Genomic DNA, 18,583 nt, shown 5'->3' with positions numbered 1-18,583 from the left:
TGTGTGTATGTGTGTGCAACTACAACTATGAGCATGACATAAGCAAAGCGCAAAGATTGCGTAATGAAAAAGTTTGGCGTCTTGGCTGACTCACTTTATGTTATGCCGAAATGCCTGCCATCCAAACATCCTTATGTTCTCGTATCCCTAAATATATTTCGTTTCTCTTAAAAGTTTTTTGTCCTACGCAAATCATGAGCAATGTGAGATTATAATCAAAATGCCTAGATTTTATCCTGCCTAAAGGTAGCTGTTATAATTAAAGATTTGTTGAAAATATAGAATTTTGGCAATGATAATTTCCCAGATGAAGTTCGAGAATTGGAAACTTGAAATTTTTTTTGATTTTATAGTAAATCAAAGACACAAAGACATTAATGATGTTTTAAATTTAAGTGCTCTTTTTATGGTACTCAAAGTTTTCGTAAATGTTATTAAAATCCACATTTGAAGTTTAAGTGAATTCATATTATATGGTTTTTTTTGTTTGGTTTGTCACTAGAAAACTTTTTGCGTTTTATGAGGCTTAAAGTGTTGGCTCACATATCAAATCGCAATATAAAAATCATATTTAAATTTATGGTCAAAAGACAGCAATCGCAACTTTACCGATTTGTCGACTGGTATTATAATTTCAAATTCCATGATTGCTAATAAGAAACGGCAACGATAACGACTACATTCCCCATTTTGTCTGTCCATTTGCCTGTCTGCGTGTAAAATTATGCGAGTTGTCTGTCCTGAGGCTATTAAGGCAGCATTCGATTTCGTTTAGACGCAAGTAAATCACCCTGGCAACACTTACAAGTTTCGACAGTTTTGCCAGCCAACATCAGGGTAGAGAGTGTGAATAGAAAGAGAGAGAAACAAGTCACCGACTTGGTTCAAATGTTGTTGGCCACATAAATCATATTTCAAATGGCGCGTGGATGAGCTGCAGGTTATTATTGATATGCACGAATCGGATAAGCAAATACAATGGCTTAAAGCTCAACATGGAAAATTATGGATACTTACTACACAAGCAGAGAATTAATATTATTGTTCGCAATAAATTTGTGAAGCTAAGTCTGAGATTCATCAGACAAAACAGAAAAGTACTTTAGCCATTCAATCAACAACTCAGCCATCAAATTAGTTAATTTAGTACTCAACGAAAGTTCAGTCGTTTGACTTTTATAATTGCTGGCAACAGTTTGTCAATTTTGACAATCAACTAATTGTTTATGAATCGATTTGCCACAGTTGCCTCGTTAAATTTTTTGGGTTAAATATTTTACGGCGTTTTTGGGTCATTAGCATTTGGCTGATGTGCAGTTTATGGCCAAACACAGACGCGACGCAAGTGCTTTAAACAAGATATTTTTTTGTTTTATTTTATCTTTTTTCTGTCTGTGGTATTCCGTCTATGCATTGATGATATGAAAAGGGAAACGTTAACGTTTGGTTTTTATGTTGCACGCCCAACTATTGCCAAATAATGTTCTTGAAATTCGTATTATTTATTATTATTATTATTGTTGCGATAACTGTTCGTTTTATGTGCAAAGTTCGAGCTTAAGAGCCGTGGCAATGGCAGCTTATAGCTGAATATAATTATCCTTCACCCGATGCCAATCAAGCAGAAATTTCACAAATGCCTTTTGTCGTGTATTGTGGGTTGTTCTGCTAGCATCGTTGACGCGTCGACAGCTGTGCGGCATAAATATTAATGTAAATAATTCCGCTACATTTGTATGTGGCAGCAAATTAGGCTTTACTGGAATAATTACGCAAGCAATGCAACAAGGCAAAACTGGGCAACGAGTCGTATGCGTAACAGGTGCATGTAAATAACTTGTGAGTGGCTCTCAGCATTAAAGTTAGCGGCAGAAAGCCGCCACCTCAGCATTGTTGACAGTCAAAGCGCCACTTGCAACAGCAGCAACAACAGGCAACAGGGTAACAACAAACAGTTGTTGACTTTTATGCCAGCAAATGTCACTTGCCAGCCAGCCTCAAGGCACGACAGGTGTGTTGGAGTATGCCTGTTCGTTGTTGGTTGCTTGTTGTGTGTGTGTACGTGTGTGTGTGTGTGTGGGAGTGATTATAAGTACTGCTGGCACAAAGCTTAACATAATTCAAAGGCCTACAGGGTTCTGCCGTCCACATCCGACACACAGAGCGAGTGAAAAAAGGCAAAAATGCAGCAACAAGCAGAGAAAAGCGAATGCAACACACTTTACATAGCGAGAGCTTTATATATGTAAGTGTGTGTGTATGTGTGGCACGTAAATAAGAAAATTTCTTTATTATGAACGCAATGTCTGCAAGGAAAATGTGATGGATGCCAGCTCTCCGTTTCGCTTACTACTCCGACAGCAATTGCGACTGCGACTGCAACTGAGCAGGATATATGCGTTCATAAAGTGTTTGCTGAGTGTTTCAGGAAATTACAGGGATTATATCACCATCAGATCAGTCCTCTTAAAATTCTTAAAGTCTGGCAAGCTTCCTTTTTAAATCAGCTTTCCACAAAATGCAAATTATATACCCAAGCGTATACGTAATATCGAAAGTATTCGCAGAGTATACGCACATAACTCATAGTATATAAAGCATAGTAGCTGGAGCTCTCTTTGGGCATATTTAAAATTGCAATTAATTTATTAATTTGAATAATGACCTTTAAATTGTGGGGCAATGGCAACTCACGCGTATTTATTAACAGATTTATTTTCTTGCTGCTGGTTAAAAATGATTGAAGTTGCTGGCAATTTTATTATTATTTTTCACATTTCCGGCCTGCGCATTCAAAATACGTAAGGAAAATATTTTAATTGAGTGAGGCCATGCCAAGCGATTGGGGGCAATTAATACTAAAAGCAAAATATTCATATATTACCAGAATTTAAACAATCAAAAAAGAAATAACAATTTTGTAACTCTTGGTGCAAATGTTCTTCAGCTGAATTTAACATCTGTGATTGATCATTTCGAAGTTCACTTTGGCCATAATGTTGTGTGTTCATATAGCTATTAACCGCATTGTACCTGTGTCAACCATATGCCAATTGATTGTCAACTGTTAAATGACTAAGTAATTGCACGAAAGCATGTGGTTAGCTTGAAACGACAGGGACAACAGAATACAGAAGTCAAGTTGCAGTGTGGCTGCTGCAAGGACGAGGCAGGGCAAGGCAAGGCAAGGAAACGAACAAGGCAAGGTAAACAGGAGATACAGTTTGGGGCAGGTAGCAATTTGTAGGGTCATTATTCATGGTACTACATATTGAGGCATGTGGAGAAGCGAAGCCAAATGACCAGCAAAAGTGGCAAATCTTTGTTCACACCTCAACAGCGGAGAGTGGACAGCACAGCCACAGAAGCAATGACCAAGGACACTGAATAGAGCAGAACAGAGCACGGTAGCCGCAGAGCTCTAGAGTCTAGACTAAACGGTATTTGGTCACATGTGTTTGTGAGCCATTTTTATGGATTCGAATTGCTGCGTTTGGTCTTTTGGTCAACCTTAGAAGTGTTTTTCCTCTACATAAATTTGCTATAAAAACCATTTAAACGGAAACGTTGAAACATTCAAAAGGCAAAAGGCAACGCTACCCGGTTGCTTGGTGCCAAAAACTAGTAAGCAAACTTCCCAACTCATCTACACACATAATCTCACACACAGTTAGACACACACACACACACACACACACACACATTCGCACACTTGTGAACCTCACTCTAGTTGTCGTTTGAGTTGTGTGGCAGGAGTTGTGTGCCCGGTCCGCTGCCCAAATCTAAACTGCTCCAATAAAGCAAATTATCGTTAAAATGCTGCTGCACATAAGAAGATTTACGATTGCTCAGCTCGATGCTTGGCGCTTGGTTTTTGGCATCAGCTTCACCATCAGCAGCATCAGCAGCAGCTGAAGCTGAAGCAGCAGCAGCATCAGCATCAGCTTTAGCTTTAGCTGGGGCAGTCCCAACCTTGGCCAAATGATTCGGTTGTACATTTGCGGTTCCTATGTGGAGCGCTCTCCTTCTCCTTCTACTTCTACTTCTCCTTTCCTTTTCGATTGCTGGAATCGTTTGTTTGTTTTGCGCTGCATTTGGGGCTCGCTTGATTTTTGCGCACTTTCCAATTCGTCCCATCCAAGAATACGATTTTGCGAAACCTTTTGCCTTTTTTTTTGTTTTTGCTTTTTTTGGGCGCTTTTCGTTTCACAGTAGCTGGTGCTATTCCCGCATTCGATTTTCCTGGCCAAAGCCAAATGAGCGTATGACCAAAACAAATAGCCCACAAAGTGAGTTGTTCTATGGGTATACCATATGCATGTTTGTCTGCTATGTTCGCTCTGTGTCTGTCCCCCTCTTTGCTTGTGTGTTTGTAGTTGGGAATGTGTGCGTTGATTTGCAATGCCATGAATGCTTCAACGCTTGAGCTCCGGCTCCGACTATGGCTTTGACTATGGGTCGAGCACGGACACGAACACGGACACGAGCTCGGGTTTTTGGCCACAGCTGGTGCACAAATCTCACACAGTTGGTTATTTGACAATTGATGATAGCATCAAGTTGGGTCGCCAAAATGGTTCGCACACACACTGGCAACAACACACATACGCAACGTTGACCCACGCTGTCAGCTAGAGATGGACACGTGCAGCCCGAAAACACAATACAAAAAAATCTGACACGAACATCGACATCACGTTTTCGCAATTAGTTGCAACGTGATATTTTCGCATTTCTTCCATAATCTAAATACATAGTTTTAGTACAAAATTTAATTGATTTATAATTAGTTGGCATGCTGTAAAAGCGTATTACTGAGAGTAAGAGTAAAATATTTGTAAATCAGTTCCTTAACATCATCAATTTCGTTTTTTTTTTTTTTGGTTCCGAAATTGCTATAGTTTTTGTGCTATATTTGGCTGCTTAAATGGATGGCTCCCATATGCCCATCTCTAATGGATTGCTTCACTTGATTGCGGCGCTCGCATTAACTTTTGTCATTCCATTTCTATTTTATTTTATTTTATTTTCGCATTGCTTTGCTTGAACTGACTGCGACGGCTTCGAACTATTCTGGACTGGACTTAAAAGCTTTTGTGGTTGGTTTATCTAACGGTGTGTCCTTAATTTGAAGAAGCATTTGATTGCACTTTAACTTTTTGTTGTCTGCCATTCGTATTTTGCAGGATTCCATTTGGTATGCGTAAATTATTAATGAGCCGGCTCCAAACGTAGCATTTCATGTTTTATGCTTTATGTTTCATGTGACATGCAAATCGGGCGTGCGACTTCCGTCAGGACACAGCCACCATATAATTTTTTTTTTTTTTGGAAGTGGAAGGAAGGAGGCTCGACCCTGTGAATCCTCGTATCTGTGCGGTCATTTGGTTCCACGTTCGTTTCCGCTTCCGATCAGCGCTAATGAACATTTTGTTAGAGATTTCGGCCTTCTGCTTTTGCACCCGCTTCTTATCAATATTAATGCATGCATTTTCCTTTCTCTTTTTTTGCGTTGCTTTACTTCTTTTTCTCAGTCTCTTTTAACGACTTTTCCTGTCATTACTTCAGCTATCGCTTTGTGCCTTGTACCGCTTCCGTGTGCGCACATTACATTGTCGATGCTCTGACCTGACTTCCCTACTCTGACCTCGTCGCCCCCTTATTTCATCCTGCTTCTCTTCTGATGCTGTGGACAGAGTCTGAGATTACATGGCTATGGCTACCGCTGTTTTCACTCTGCTGCCGTCCATTGCTTAATTTCCTTGGCAATTATTTATTTAAACTGGAATTCATTGGAACATAGCAGCGCTTAATTGTTTGACTTGGCAGCTAAAACTATGCCCCGGTGCCGGAACTTTGACAACTCGTTGACCGTAAATTTTCAAGTTTCTCATTAGGCCCGCTTGCGAGTGGTGGCGGCGATTCCCAGGCGACGCGACGCGTCGAGTTGAGTCGAGTCGAGTCGCCTGCCACCGCTTTCTAATCAACTTGGCCACAGTTTGTCGCGCCATCCCCGAAAAACTTTTGTCCACGCCTTAGTGTGCCTAATGAAAGCATTTTCACTGCGATTTCATTTCATTTAGCCATCCGTTTTGCCTAGTCGCCCAGTCGACTGCTTCATTCATTATGCGCCCCTCAGATTTGTAATTTACACCTGAGGCTTTCAGTCAGGTGAACAATGAAGCCACCGATTCAGCTTTAACCAGGCTTGTTATAATGAACAACTAGAAATTTTCGAGTAGTTTAAGATACAATAGATTAACTCTGCACTCTGCTAATTTTACAAGTCACAAATATGTTTAAAAATTGCAAATTTTCCATATGCATATTTTTCTTTATTTTGCATATTTCATCAAAGCAATTTATGATTGAGTTTGTGGCTTAAAATTGATGGTCATGCGGCGCTTTTATTAAGTCTCTTTGACAGCCTAATGAGTAGTAATATGATTTCACTGTGTTAGCTGACAAAAGGATACATTCCCATCCACTTTAAATGCGAGTACTATAAAAGTTTGTTTTTGCACTGGGACAATTTTGACAATGTCATAAAGGCGCACTCTCTCTCTCTCTCTTTCGCTCTGCAGCAACTATGCCTTCATTTCGCTAGTTGGCTTTCTAGCTGGCTAAACTGGGAAATGGCTGGCAGCAATTATGGCCCTGGCGCAGTTTCCTGCAACAACTGCAAGCTGTAAAATGTTTATGAAGCTTTTATGAGAGCCGCTGATGTGCGGCTGGCAGCGCCCAAAGGACGAGTAAGTAGGAGAGAGGATTGCGGGACGACAACTCTAAGAATTAACAATATAAATTATATAAAAGGCAGCGACGGACAAAAGTAAGTGCTAAATGGCTTATTATTACGAATATTTTCATTTGTAATTGTGTTTTGTGTTTCGTTCCCCAACTTGCCTCATTTCAGTTGCAAGTGCCGCACATTCTTTCTTCTTCTTTTTGTTTGCACAACATGAAGAAATGGTTAAGCTTGCTGAGTTTTGGGCAATTTTTAGGTGAGACGTCACAGAGTAAACTCATCATGTGCCACGTGGATACGAATTTAAGCCCTGCGCACATATTTAAATTTTAAATGGACATTTTGTTGGGGTCTGCTTCTACAACATTTTTTTTTCATTTTTAACTTGTGCATAATCTTTAATTTAAACAAATGCCCAAAGCCAAAAAATAAAGCTAAAGATGACATAAAAAACAGAGAGAGAGAGTGAAATGGAGAGAGAAATAGTAGAGCGAAGAGCGTCTGGACAAAAATCTACACCGAGCTAAACTAAAAATGAAACGTGCCGTGCGAGCAAATCAGCTTAAAAATAATAATAAAAGAAAATGTGTACATAAAATAAAGGAAAATGCTGGAAAATATCACAGCCCAGTACAGTGCAGTGTGTGTAGAGCAAACACGAGCTGTCATTGACAATAACCGAATTTCAGCATTGTTGTTTATACTCTAGGAACCCGTTCAGTTGTTTTTGGCACAAATAATTTCTATTTCATTTGCTTTGTGTGTATTGATTTTTTTAAGATGAATTCAGTGTTAGAGCATACTGTATTTGTGAAGTTATATTATAAATTAAAATTTAGAATTTAATAAAATTATTTTAGTATTTTATTTCAATCTTTCTACTTCATATTTCTGTTTTAATAATCTTAGTAGGAATAATTTAAGAGTATTTTAGTCTTCGACTGCTTTGGGCTGACTGTAATTTCTTGTTTTCAGTATTCTTTTGTCTGCTGTATATTATAAATTCCATCAAAGTCATTGCGCCTTGGACATAATCGTAGACGTGGCGAGCTGCCCACATCTTTCTCTCTGTCCAGAGAGACGACCTTGTAAGTGGATTTCCGTTGTGGACTGAACTGGACTGCAGTGGCATGTCGGGCATACGTAGCAGACACTTTGCTCTGTTGTGTTGTCTTGTGTTTTGTGGTGGCAAAGTAGCTGCTGCTGTTGCGACACTAAAGCACATATCTGACATACGCGAGACGAAGAAATTTGAGGCACGCGTTGAATTCGTCCACAGAGAGAGAGAGAGACTGGCAACATTTTAGCGTTTGTCTAAATCGGCTTTAAGTCCGAGCATATAGACACAGTGCGTGGGAGATCGAGTAATAGGAGAAAGTGAGAGCAAGCAAATTAAGTGACTATTTTGACGCTTGGAGTGGGATCTTGACCTAGCCTCAGTCTGGAAGACGGAGTCTGTACACCTCATGGCAGGCAGTTTATTTTGGCCTTTTGTTTTCCTCAGTTTTTGTTTCCAGCTCTGGCGCTTGACTTTAGGGCCGCGTGTGCGTTGGTTTAGGCCAGACCAAAATTCAGACTTTTGCCATGTGCTTTTCATTCTGTGTGCGCCGTTTTTGTTATTTTTATACTTTATGCAGGGTTTTTGGTATTTTGTTATGTTTTTTTTTTAGAAATTTATTTATCAACGCTTTTTGTATTTCCGTTGCTGGTTGTTGGCGATGCCTGCTGCTGTTCCGCGGGCCGTTTGTTTTTGTTAAATTTCATATACTTCCTCATTTTTAATTTATGACAATGGCCTGGCTATTGTTGTCGTTGCCGCACCACGCCACGCCATGCCACGCCACGTTGCCACACTCCACGCCCACAAGGCGCGCTGTATTATTGTAACTGATGCTCTTATAAATGGCCGTCCCCGTCAGACAACATTTCGTTTGTCGCTTTTATCGCGTCGGTGCGACAGCTCTAGGGCAGCTAGGCGGCGGTACGAGTCAATAGGGTGTTAGGAGGCTGCCCAGAGAGAGGGGAGCAAAAAGAGAAGAACAGTTGGACTGAGGTCACCGAGGCCTGCGCGGAACACGTACACTTTGTATTTCCGCTGGCCGCCATTGTCCTTGACTGTTTCATTATGACAGCTGGCGCTGTCTGTGCTCCTCGCTTCCCGTTTTCCGCTCTCCACTTCCATTTCCATTGCTGTTCCCGTTCCCGTTCCTCTAACAGTTCCTCTTCCCCATCTTCTTTTCTATTTCCCATTCCCCTTGCCGTTCTCATTTTCGTTGATTTTGGTTTTGTTTAGTGCCGCATTTATGCTATTAAAGTGTCATGTTTTTGTTGTTCTCGCTGTTGTTGTTGTTGTAATTGTTGTTGTTGCGGTGACTAAAACAAAAGCCAAGTGTTGGCATTATTATTATCAACGCGTTTCCTTTTCCGCAGTAGAGAACAAAAGCAAATGGCGAGATAAAACGCTGCCATTCATGCTCTTGAGTGATTTTAAGTTGATTTCCTTTGGTTACTTTTTCCCTCTCTCTCTCTCTCTCTCTCTCTTTCAGACGCTGTCTTTCAACTATATCCATGCATGCATATATAACGAACTTAAAGTTTCTTTGTTCTTTTGCGAAACAATGAGGGCAATCGATCGAGTTGCTGCTCGCAAAAGCCGTCAATCAACTCAGACCTAAAGGTAATAATTAAGAAACTCTGCTTTGGGGTTATAGCATATCAATGTGAGTAGCAAATTAAGCCATTTGTTAAGCTTTTGTTAAATTCCCGAGTGTCTCAATTAAATCTTGCATAGATAAATTATATCAAATTGACCAAATCAAATAAGGAATTTCTAATCTCTTATCAATTGCCGCTACGATATTTTGGCTACGGGGTTTAATTTAAATATTTAATACACCTTAAACCTAATCTAAATATAATTCGTCTATATTTGCAGTCACACATATTTACGACTCAAATCTGTCTTGAAGTATGCGGCATTAAAGTATAAAACAAGCAGAGTGCATATGTGTTGGTTTATTTAATTGAAAAACATTTTCACTTTGTACACGACTGACGTCACGACTTGTTATATATTTGCGCATTTGAGGCGTCATTAAAAGGCGCGTCAGTGCAGATTTATATTTATGGCCTCGTGTGGCAAGCAGCAGCAGCAGCAGGGAGAGAGAAGCAGAAGCTGCTCCGATTGCCCATATAAATATGCAATTATTTTGCATTTGCCACAAGTGCGCTCCGCCTTCAACTTTTGATATGGCTCTGGGTTTTTATTTACTCGACGGCCGCACGCCATTTTGGCCATGTTTATGACACTTGCGACTTTTGGGCGACAGCAACAGCAAATTGACTTTTGCACGATATGAAGATGTCGTGGCATGATGCTGTGTTGCTCTGTTGCTGTTGCTGTATGTGGCAAAGTGGCAATGTTGTGTGGCTCGTCGGGGCAACCACATATCGTTTTATGTGACATATTTATTTGTTGATTCATATATTTATTTATATTTATGCGCATAATTTGCATTTGACATATTTTTATGGTGTTCGTAAAGCCAACAAAGTGGGAAAATCAAAATTCGAATACGATATTCCCCCCATTTATATAGTCGAACACAAGTATTCGCTCTTCGGGAAAGAATGGGTTGAAGTATGAATAATCGAATGTGCTGCGAGTACACTCATAACGAATACAAAAAATGCATATTGGATATTATAAAGGGATCAATTAAATAATTCTTACAGCTGTTGTTAAATGCTTGTTGACTACATGCAATTGATTGAAGCACATCGAGGGCTGTTAGTAAAATAAATGAATACTTTATGGACGACATTTGAGAATGAATTGATAGAATATTAAATCAGATATGAATGTAATTCGATTGCAAATACTGTGATTAGGAGACAACCCTAATGCTAATTCACAATAACTTGTTGTTTTCAATAAGAAATGAATACGAAACTATTCAAATTTGTAGTGCAGTGCAGTAAGGATACAAAATACAAATTTACATACTCAATCGAGGTATATTTCATTTGACCCCAAAGCCAGCAGAAAGTTTGTATCGCTGTGTGTAAATATGCGTCGATGTGTGAATACATAAGTATATGTACATTATATGCGAGTATTTTGTACATTCAGATAGTGATACTGATTCTGTATGCACTTTGTCTTTAATGCGTTACAAATTGAAATGCATTGTCAAATTTGAACCATACATTCACACTCACACACACACACACACACTTTGCATGCATTTATTGTTGTTGTGGCAATTGTTGTCTGTATTGTTGCAGCCTTTTGCGGCATCGATAAGCTTTTTGTATAACCATATCGCATTTTATTTGCCAGGATAGCAAGGCAGCAAGAAAATATTTGTTCATTTAAGATAAATTTATGACTGTTGTCGATGCAAATTGTAGCATTTATTGAATTGTTGTTCTTGCTGTGAATTTTGCCATTGCAATTGCCGTTCTCGTTGTCGCTGTCGTTGGCGTTTTGTTGCCATTGTCAACGCTCGTAAATAGTTATGCAAATAAATTGGCAAACGCAAATAAATCGCGGCTCACATGATAGGTGCACATTTATGACAGTTATGAAGGACCTCCAGCAACAGTTTACGCTTAATCACGTTCATAAATATTTGACAAATGGATCTTTTGTTTTACTTACCATTAAGGATGCTCATGATCATCAATTGAGCGCCCAGCAGCAGCAGCGGCGTTGACGCTGACGCTGACGGTGACTGTGACGTTGACTGTGACATCGGCGGGTTGCTCATTTTAAATCCTTTTCTCTTTTCTGTTTTTCAATTTAGCCCGTAATCCAGGCGGGCTTCAAGTTGAATGTCGTTCTTAGCTGTTGTTGTGGCTGCTGATGTGGATGATGTCGTGTAGGAGCATTAAGCGGAAACGCCTTTACATTGCCGCGATAACAAACGGAAATGCGCGCCTGGCACAAAAGAGGAGACGCATCAGTTGGAGCAGGATGCGCACCCGTTGCCTGCCAGTTTGCTGCCAGTTTGCCTGCTGCTAAATTCGCCGGTTTCTCTGCAGCTGCTGATTTCTTTCTTTCCTTCGTTCTCTTTTTTTATGATTTTAGTCTTCTTTTTGGAGCCTCTTCCTTTTTGTTGGTTGTCAACTTTATGCCGAGCAGAGCTGAGCTGAGCTGCTGATAATATTTATGGCTCGTTCCAGCTGCTGTAATTTCTATCAACATTTGTTTAGGCCTTGAATAAGTTGGTAGGTCTTTAAGATTTCACAATGCATTTTAAGCATTAAATAATTGCTTGAAATGTTTGCAATTTGCATTTAACTTGTGTAATATTAAATTTCTTTACTGCATTCGCAGTACATCATAGGAGAAGGTAGCTCTTTTGTTGGCTTATTGGGCAAATCCATGCTAAAGATTTATCGCTGCCTGCCTGTGTTGGATTGTTGTTGTTGCTCTTGCTGCTGTTGTTGCTGCTGTTATCTTTCAGAATTTATATCCGTTTCGTCGACTTTCAGACATTGGCAAAGACCTGCTTTAGCATTGGCTTAAAGTCTAGACAGACACGCTCGAGCGCTGGAAAGCATGGAAGTTGATTGTTGCACTTTTGCGACCCGCGGGGCGTATACGTCATGTGGATTGCCTTTATGTTACGAGTGTGCTGCTGTTGTTGTCTACAACAGAGAAAGAGAGAAAACCATGTTATGGAACAGCTTGATGCAGTTCATAAAAAACTTATATTGCTAGTAAAATATGTAAAGTTGCTCTCTCTCTAACTTTAAGCATAACTCTCTAAGTGGAATTCGTTTTGGTAGTTTATCTGCTCTTAAGTTGTTACCTTGCTTTTGTTGATTTGCATTCACATTGATCGGCCCTAAAATGCCCAAGTGCCATGCGATCAATCTAAGTTTGCACTCAGAAAGTCACCATTCGATACACAAGCGAACTGTAATTCAGTGCGCAACTGCTTCGCTGACAAATCGACAGTCGAGAGTCGACAGTCGTGGAGAATCGCCTGCAGGCCATTCACCGTTTGCTGGCTTGTTGGCTTGCTGGCTCGGCCAAAGTGAGTTTGCGGATGCGGCGCAAATCAAATTGGCCGCCCTCGCGTCAAAGGCCATCCATCAAGGACGACAGCTTTAGGCGAGCGCAGCTTTGCATGAAATTGGCTGTAAGCACAAAAGGCGGAGGACGAGAAACGAGGAAGGACAACAGCCAACTACGAGACGGAGACTTGCCACTTGAGACTTAATAAACTGCGCCCGCCGGCCGGCAACGAAAAACAGGCAAAAAATAGAAAAAAGTAAAATGACAGCAGGAGCAACGAAAACAACAAATGGAGAAACTGCAACAAAAAAAAGCGTATGTAAATAAATAAACGCTTAACTCTTTCAAAGCCAAGTTCATAAAAAAAAATACGCGACTGACTCTGGAGCTGGAGAGTGCAGACATTACGAGTATTTGGCTAAATCCCCGCCGGCATTATCATCAATTCATCATCACAGTGCGGCGCAGTTGCTGCTGTTGCCACTGCTGTTACCAGCCTCCCCTCCCTTCCATTCCCTTACTTCCTCTCCCAATCGCTCGCTATTGTTGCCTGGCTTGCTCGGTCTATCTGCAGTTTGTTTAATTTTGAGCAACGCAAAAAAGTGCGGCACGTCAAAAGGCCGCAAGCCAAAAAATGTTATGTTGCTGGGGCCGCTGTTGATGTATGCGTCGTGTACATCAAGTCAACCAGTTGGTTGGGCTTAAGCTCGGCCTCGTATCCGTTGCTTTGGCCCCGTCACCAACATGGCCACAGTCGCAGCCAAAGCTGTTGTTGTGTTGCGGGTTCCTCACATGCACAATCCACTCTCTCCTCTCGCTCTATGTGTGTTTGCTTTAAATACTCTTTCGCTCCCTACGAGTGTGCGTGTGTGTGTGTGTGTGTGTGTGTGAGTGTTTTGGTCTCATTTTATATATTTTTTTTTTATTTTAGGCTACGTTGTACACTGCAGCACATTGTTGGTTGTTGGTTGCTGTTGTTGCTGCTGCTGCGGCTGGCGCTTTCTAAACAACCCAGCAAAATGCCATGAGTCAAATAAATTACCCCAGCATTGTTGTTGGCAAATTTTTGATGGTTTAATTTTGTGGAAAATAAGTTGAGCCGCTGCGTGGCTGCTGCTGTGGCCATATAACACACACTCACATGAAAGAATCACACACACACATACACATGGCAAACGAGGAAGAGAGACAGCAAGCGTGCGAGTTAGAGAATTTGTTGCCTACTTTTGGGGGATGCGTATACGCAATAAAATAAACGCGCCGCAGCCACATCGCAGTTACATTTCCGTTTGTTCGCAGCTCCTCGGCGCACATTTTATGCCGCATTGCCATTTTTATTTATTTATTTTTATTTGCCATTGCCATCGCCATCGCCAGCGCCATCGCCTGCCTGGGCCCTTTATTCATTCATTTATAAATTATTGTTGCCAGAGTTCTCATGCCCTCTAAGCATACTTATATTTATACTCGGCTTTATATAGTATATATATACATATATTTGTCGCTACCAGTTGTATTTGTATGTGTTTGTTGCGAGTGTGTCACTTCGAGTGCTTTGCATTTTCAATTTCTGGCCTACACGAAACGAAAAAAAAAAAAACTTAACATAAAACATTGCATATTTATTTAAAAAATTTATGATTTAATGACTTTACCCCCAGCTTGTATGGTAAATAAATTAGCCAACAGCGTATAAATCTGCCTGCTTAAGTGGTGAGAGAAACAGAGACAGCGAAAGCGAGAGAGAGAGAGAGAGATTGGATGAAAGTCAAGGGCCTGGGAAGTTGAACAGCCTTCGTTTATAATATAAAACATTTATGCACATGTCAGTACTTGAGTAGGCAGTCATTACCCTCCATTGAAGACTCCTTGAACTCAAAGGGATTCACTTCCAGTTTGAAGTTTGTGTGTGAGTTATTCTCGATGCTATTTTGGGTACTGGTAATTCTTTCCAATAATGTTATGCCTTTAAAAAATGTTTGCTGCACGCTTCGTCATATTCGTTGTATTCTTTTTTGAATTCAGCCACCTCATCATCATCGGCATCATGTCATCGTCATAATCATCATCATGATCGGACGGAACCATCAGCGCTGTCAACTTGATGTTCCCCCTGTGACATTGTCAAAAGGGTTTAAGTGCCTGGCTCTTGAACCAGCAAGTAGCAAGCAGCAAGCAAGCAGCAATTGAAGTCGAGGCAAAGAGGTTGAGGCGGCAGCTGACAGCCATCCCCAAATAATGCTAGACAAAGCTAAAAGAAGGGGGTTGCTTTGGGAACGTGACGAGGAACTTATACGTCTAACTGAATAATATTAAAGTAATGATATGCACACAGCTTTAAGAATGCTTCACTCACGAGTGTAAAGCTCGGGTAACAGAAGCTGTTACCAACATAACAGTTACAGTGCCACATGAGCCCTGCAGTGAGTGCTACGGTATCATTTATCGTTTTATCGATATCGTATGATGTGTGGTCACACTCTAACAAGAAGCGAAGAAGGGAAAGCACGCGAAAAAGCAAGATCTATATTAAAAAGTGTACATTAATTATAATTTCATCATATCTCATTATTCTAATAAATATCCATACAAAATACAAGCCTACAAAAAGCCATCCCTTTACAGTTCAGAAGTGGGATCTGATAAGTTGTATGGATTTGAAAGCGTGAAATTAAGGATGATGAAATAGGAAAAGACATTGTGCAGAAACAAAATTGAGACAGAGAAAACCAGCAAGAATAGTCGGCGTTGAAAGTTTGCAGTGAGATGTGTTCTCAAGGTCTGTGTGACAAAGAAAACTGCAAATAACGGATTAGTTCCTTTTTCTTCGTGGCAGACGGATTCAAAGTCGTGGTTACACCAAGAGACGGTGGAGTCTTAGAGAACATACTAGAAGTGTGCGTGTGTGTATTTGCAGAATACAAGACATTGTGAAATACATAGCAGCAGTGTGCGTGTGTGTATTTGCGGAATACAAGACATTGTGAAATACGTAGCAGCAGCGTACGTGTGTGAGTGTGTGCAGAATTATTGAAAAACAATAAGAGAACTAAACAGAAAAGACAAAATATGCACAAAATAACTGATCTTAAGGTGGATCAGTTGAAATTCCTTCTTCGCGGTGTGGATTTGCCAACATCAGGAACGCGTGCTGAATTAATCCAGAGACTGATCGAGCATGAGGGTTCGACAGAGATTGAGATGCCGCAAGCAGCTAGTCTTGCCAGTCAACAAGAAGATGCAATTGCGTCACAGGCAACAGCTATTTCGAAACTGGAAGGCGAAATGAGACAGCTAATGGAGATGATGTCCCAGTTTATGAGCGTTCAAAGACAGAATACATCGACAGTTCCTAGCCAGCAACCGCTAGCAATGAATAGTGAAATTCAATCACCAGATTCAAACAATGTATGCAGTCAAGGTCAGCAAGTAATTAACACAGCGAGGCAAGCGTCAGTGAAAGAAATAGCGAATACCTTGCCAGAGTTCGACCCCAGTGACAAAAACGCCATCACTGCCAAACAATTCATTGATCGGGTCAACAAAGTAGTTGATGCCTACAATTGGGATCAGAAATTTTTGCTGCTCGCCATCTACACTCGCCTCAAGGGTCCTGCCAAGATGTGGCTCGACTCATCACCAGTGGTGCATACCCGATGGAGTAACTTTGCCGAAGCTTTAAACGACGAGTTTGGTATCGAACCAGACGAAGCAGAGATCCACTTCACTATGGCCAATGCAACGAGAAAGTCGAACGAAACTGTTAAAGAATATTGTTTTCGTATGTCAGCCCTTGGTGTTCGGTATAAGCTTAGTGAAGCAGCGGTCATCAGGTACGTCAGAGCCGGTCTACAGCATCGAGAGTTGCAAAATAGCATTGCAGCGATTCAGTTTTATAGTATGAAGCAGCTACGGGATGCAACTGAAAACTTCTTCATGAACCGAAGCCGTTTAAGCGAGAATAAGAGGAGTATGCCACCAAAAGATTACAGCGACAATCAAAAAGGCGAGGTCAATGCTAAGTCAGCAAAGCAGAAGGAAGCTTTGAAATGCTATAATTGCGGAGAGTCGGGACACTTTGCCAATTCTTGTCCAAAGCCACCAACAAAAACAAGATGTTCCAAGTGCAATAAGTTTCATGCACGGAATGAGAATTGTCAGTCTGCAACTGTAATGCGCGTGGGCACCTTGCAACCAAACATGCCCTTCCTAAAGAATATTGTTGTCAGCTCGCACTGTTACGTCGCGTTCATTGATTCCGGAAGTGAGGCTAGTATTGTGCGCAGGTCAGTAGCCAAAGAAATTAAAGCCGTTCACAGCAAGTGTGCTATGCAAATCAGAGGCATTTGTGGAGGTACATGTATGTTAACCGAAGCTATACAGTTGAAAATAGTCATCGACGGAAAAAGTGTTTCCGCCAAAGTTTACATTGTCGAAGATGAGATACTCCCAGAAGATTTTCTGTTGGGCCAAGACGTCATCGTAAGTGCTAAACTGTCATTCGATTTTGAGAATATCCAGTCTAGAGTCAACCGAGCAGTACCGATGTCAGCAGAGCGTCCATGCGATAATTTTCCAGACTTACTTCTTGGTAATTTCGAGAAACAAGAAGAGATGGACAAAATGCGTGCGTTGTTGGAAAAATATTCTACAGTTTTCTCAGTTGGATTGCATGGTATTGGCAAAACAAATATCGTCCAGGCAGACATCATCATCGAAAGTGGCAAAATAGTTTCGCAAGCCCCATACAGAGTGCCAGAACCAAAAAAAGAAATAGTATGCCAAATGGTTAATGAGCTTTTGGAGCACGACATAATCACGCAGTCTACGTCAGAGTATGCTAGTCCAGTTGTCCTTATCAAGAAGCCAAATGGTAGTGACCGACTATGCATTGATTATCGACGATTGAACAAGCTTATCCAAAAGGAGAACTTTCCTATGCCACACATCGAGGAGAAGTTACAGGAAGCAAAACGTCATAAATGGTTTTCTTCACTGGACTTAAACAGTGGTTATTATCAAGTGGAGATAGCACCAAGCAGTCGTAAGTACACGGCATTCATCACCACAGACGGGTTGTACGAGTTCAAACGTTTACCGTTTGGACTAAAGAATGCTCCAGCCGTCTTTAATAGGCTCATGGCAGAACTGCAAAAACGTGTACAAAAAGACGATATTATATACTACATGGATGACATCCTTATTGGCAGCAACACGTTCGAAGAAATGTACGAGAAACTTGAAAGAATTCTGCTTGTGTTGAGAGAATGCGGATTAACACTAAATTTGAACAAATGCGAGTTGTTTAAAAAGTCTATCAACTTCCTAGGTCACAAAATACACGAAGATGGAATCAGTCCGGGCGAAATTAAGACAAACGCTATTGCCATGTTCTCGTCGCCAAAGAATATCACTGATGTTAGAAAGTTTTTAGGACTTAGCGGTTACTTCAGGAAATTCGTCCCCGGATATGCCATTATATCAGAGCCAATACGTATATTATTGCGCAAAGACCAGCCGTTCAAATGGGAAAAGTCACAGCAAGATGCCTTCGATGAACTTAAGAAGTGCCTCACAACGAAGCCCGTGGTCACATGCTACCGTCTAGATGCCTACCACGAACTACACACAGATGCCAGTGCAGTCGGTTTAGCTGGAGTATTGCTGCAGAAAGAGGCTGACCAGATGAAGCCAATTGCGTACTATAGTCGAGCAACTTCAAAAGCCGAGAAAAACTATCACAGCTATGAGTTAGAAGCCCTTGCCGTTGTTGAGTCGTTGGAGAGATTCAAGTACTACATTTATGG

General features: G+C 40.9%; 1 protein-coding gene across 1 annotated transcript in view; it reads right to left on the bottom strand.

Moving 5' to 3' along the window:
* Positions 1 to 18,583, bottom strand: part of LOC117574614 (uncharacterized) — a 40,284-nt gene that overhangs the window by 18,418 nt on the left and 3,283 nt on the right. Inside the window, exon 2 of the mRNA XM_034258501.2 lies at positions 11,412 to 12,403. Coding sequence (XP_034114392.1) covers positions 11,412 to 11,520 — 109 coding nt within the window. The 5' untranslated portion in view covers positions 11,521 to 12,403. The remainder of the gene's footprint in view (positions 1 to 11,411; positions 12,404 to 18,583) is intronic.

The sequence above is a fragment of the Drosophila albomicans genome, chromosome 2R (assembly GCF_009650485.2).
Source record: "Drosophila albomicans strain 15112-1751.03 chromosome 2R, ASM965048v2, whole genome shotgun sequence".
In the NCBI taxonomy this organism is placed as follows: Eukaryota; Metazoa; Arthropoda; class Insecta; order Diptera; family Drosophilidae; genus Drosophila; species Drosophila albomicans.
This window is presented reverse-complemented; position numbering and strand designations above follow the sequence as displayed.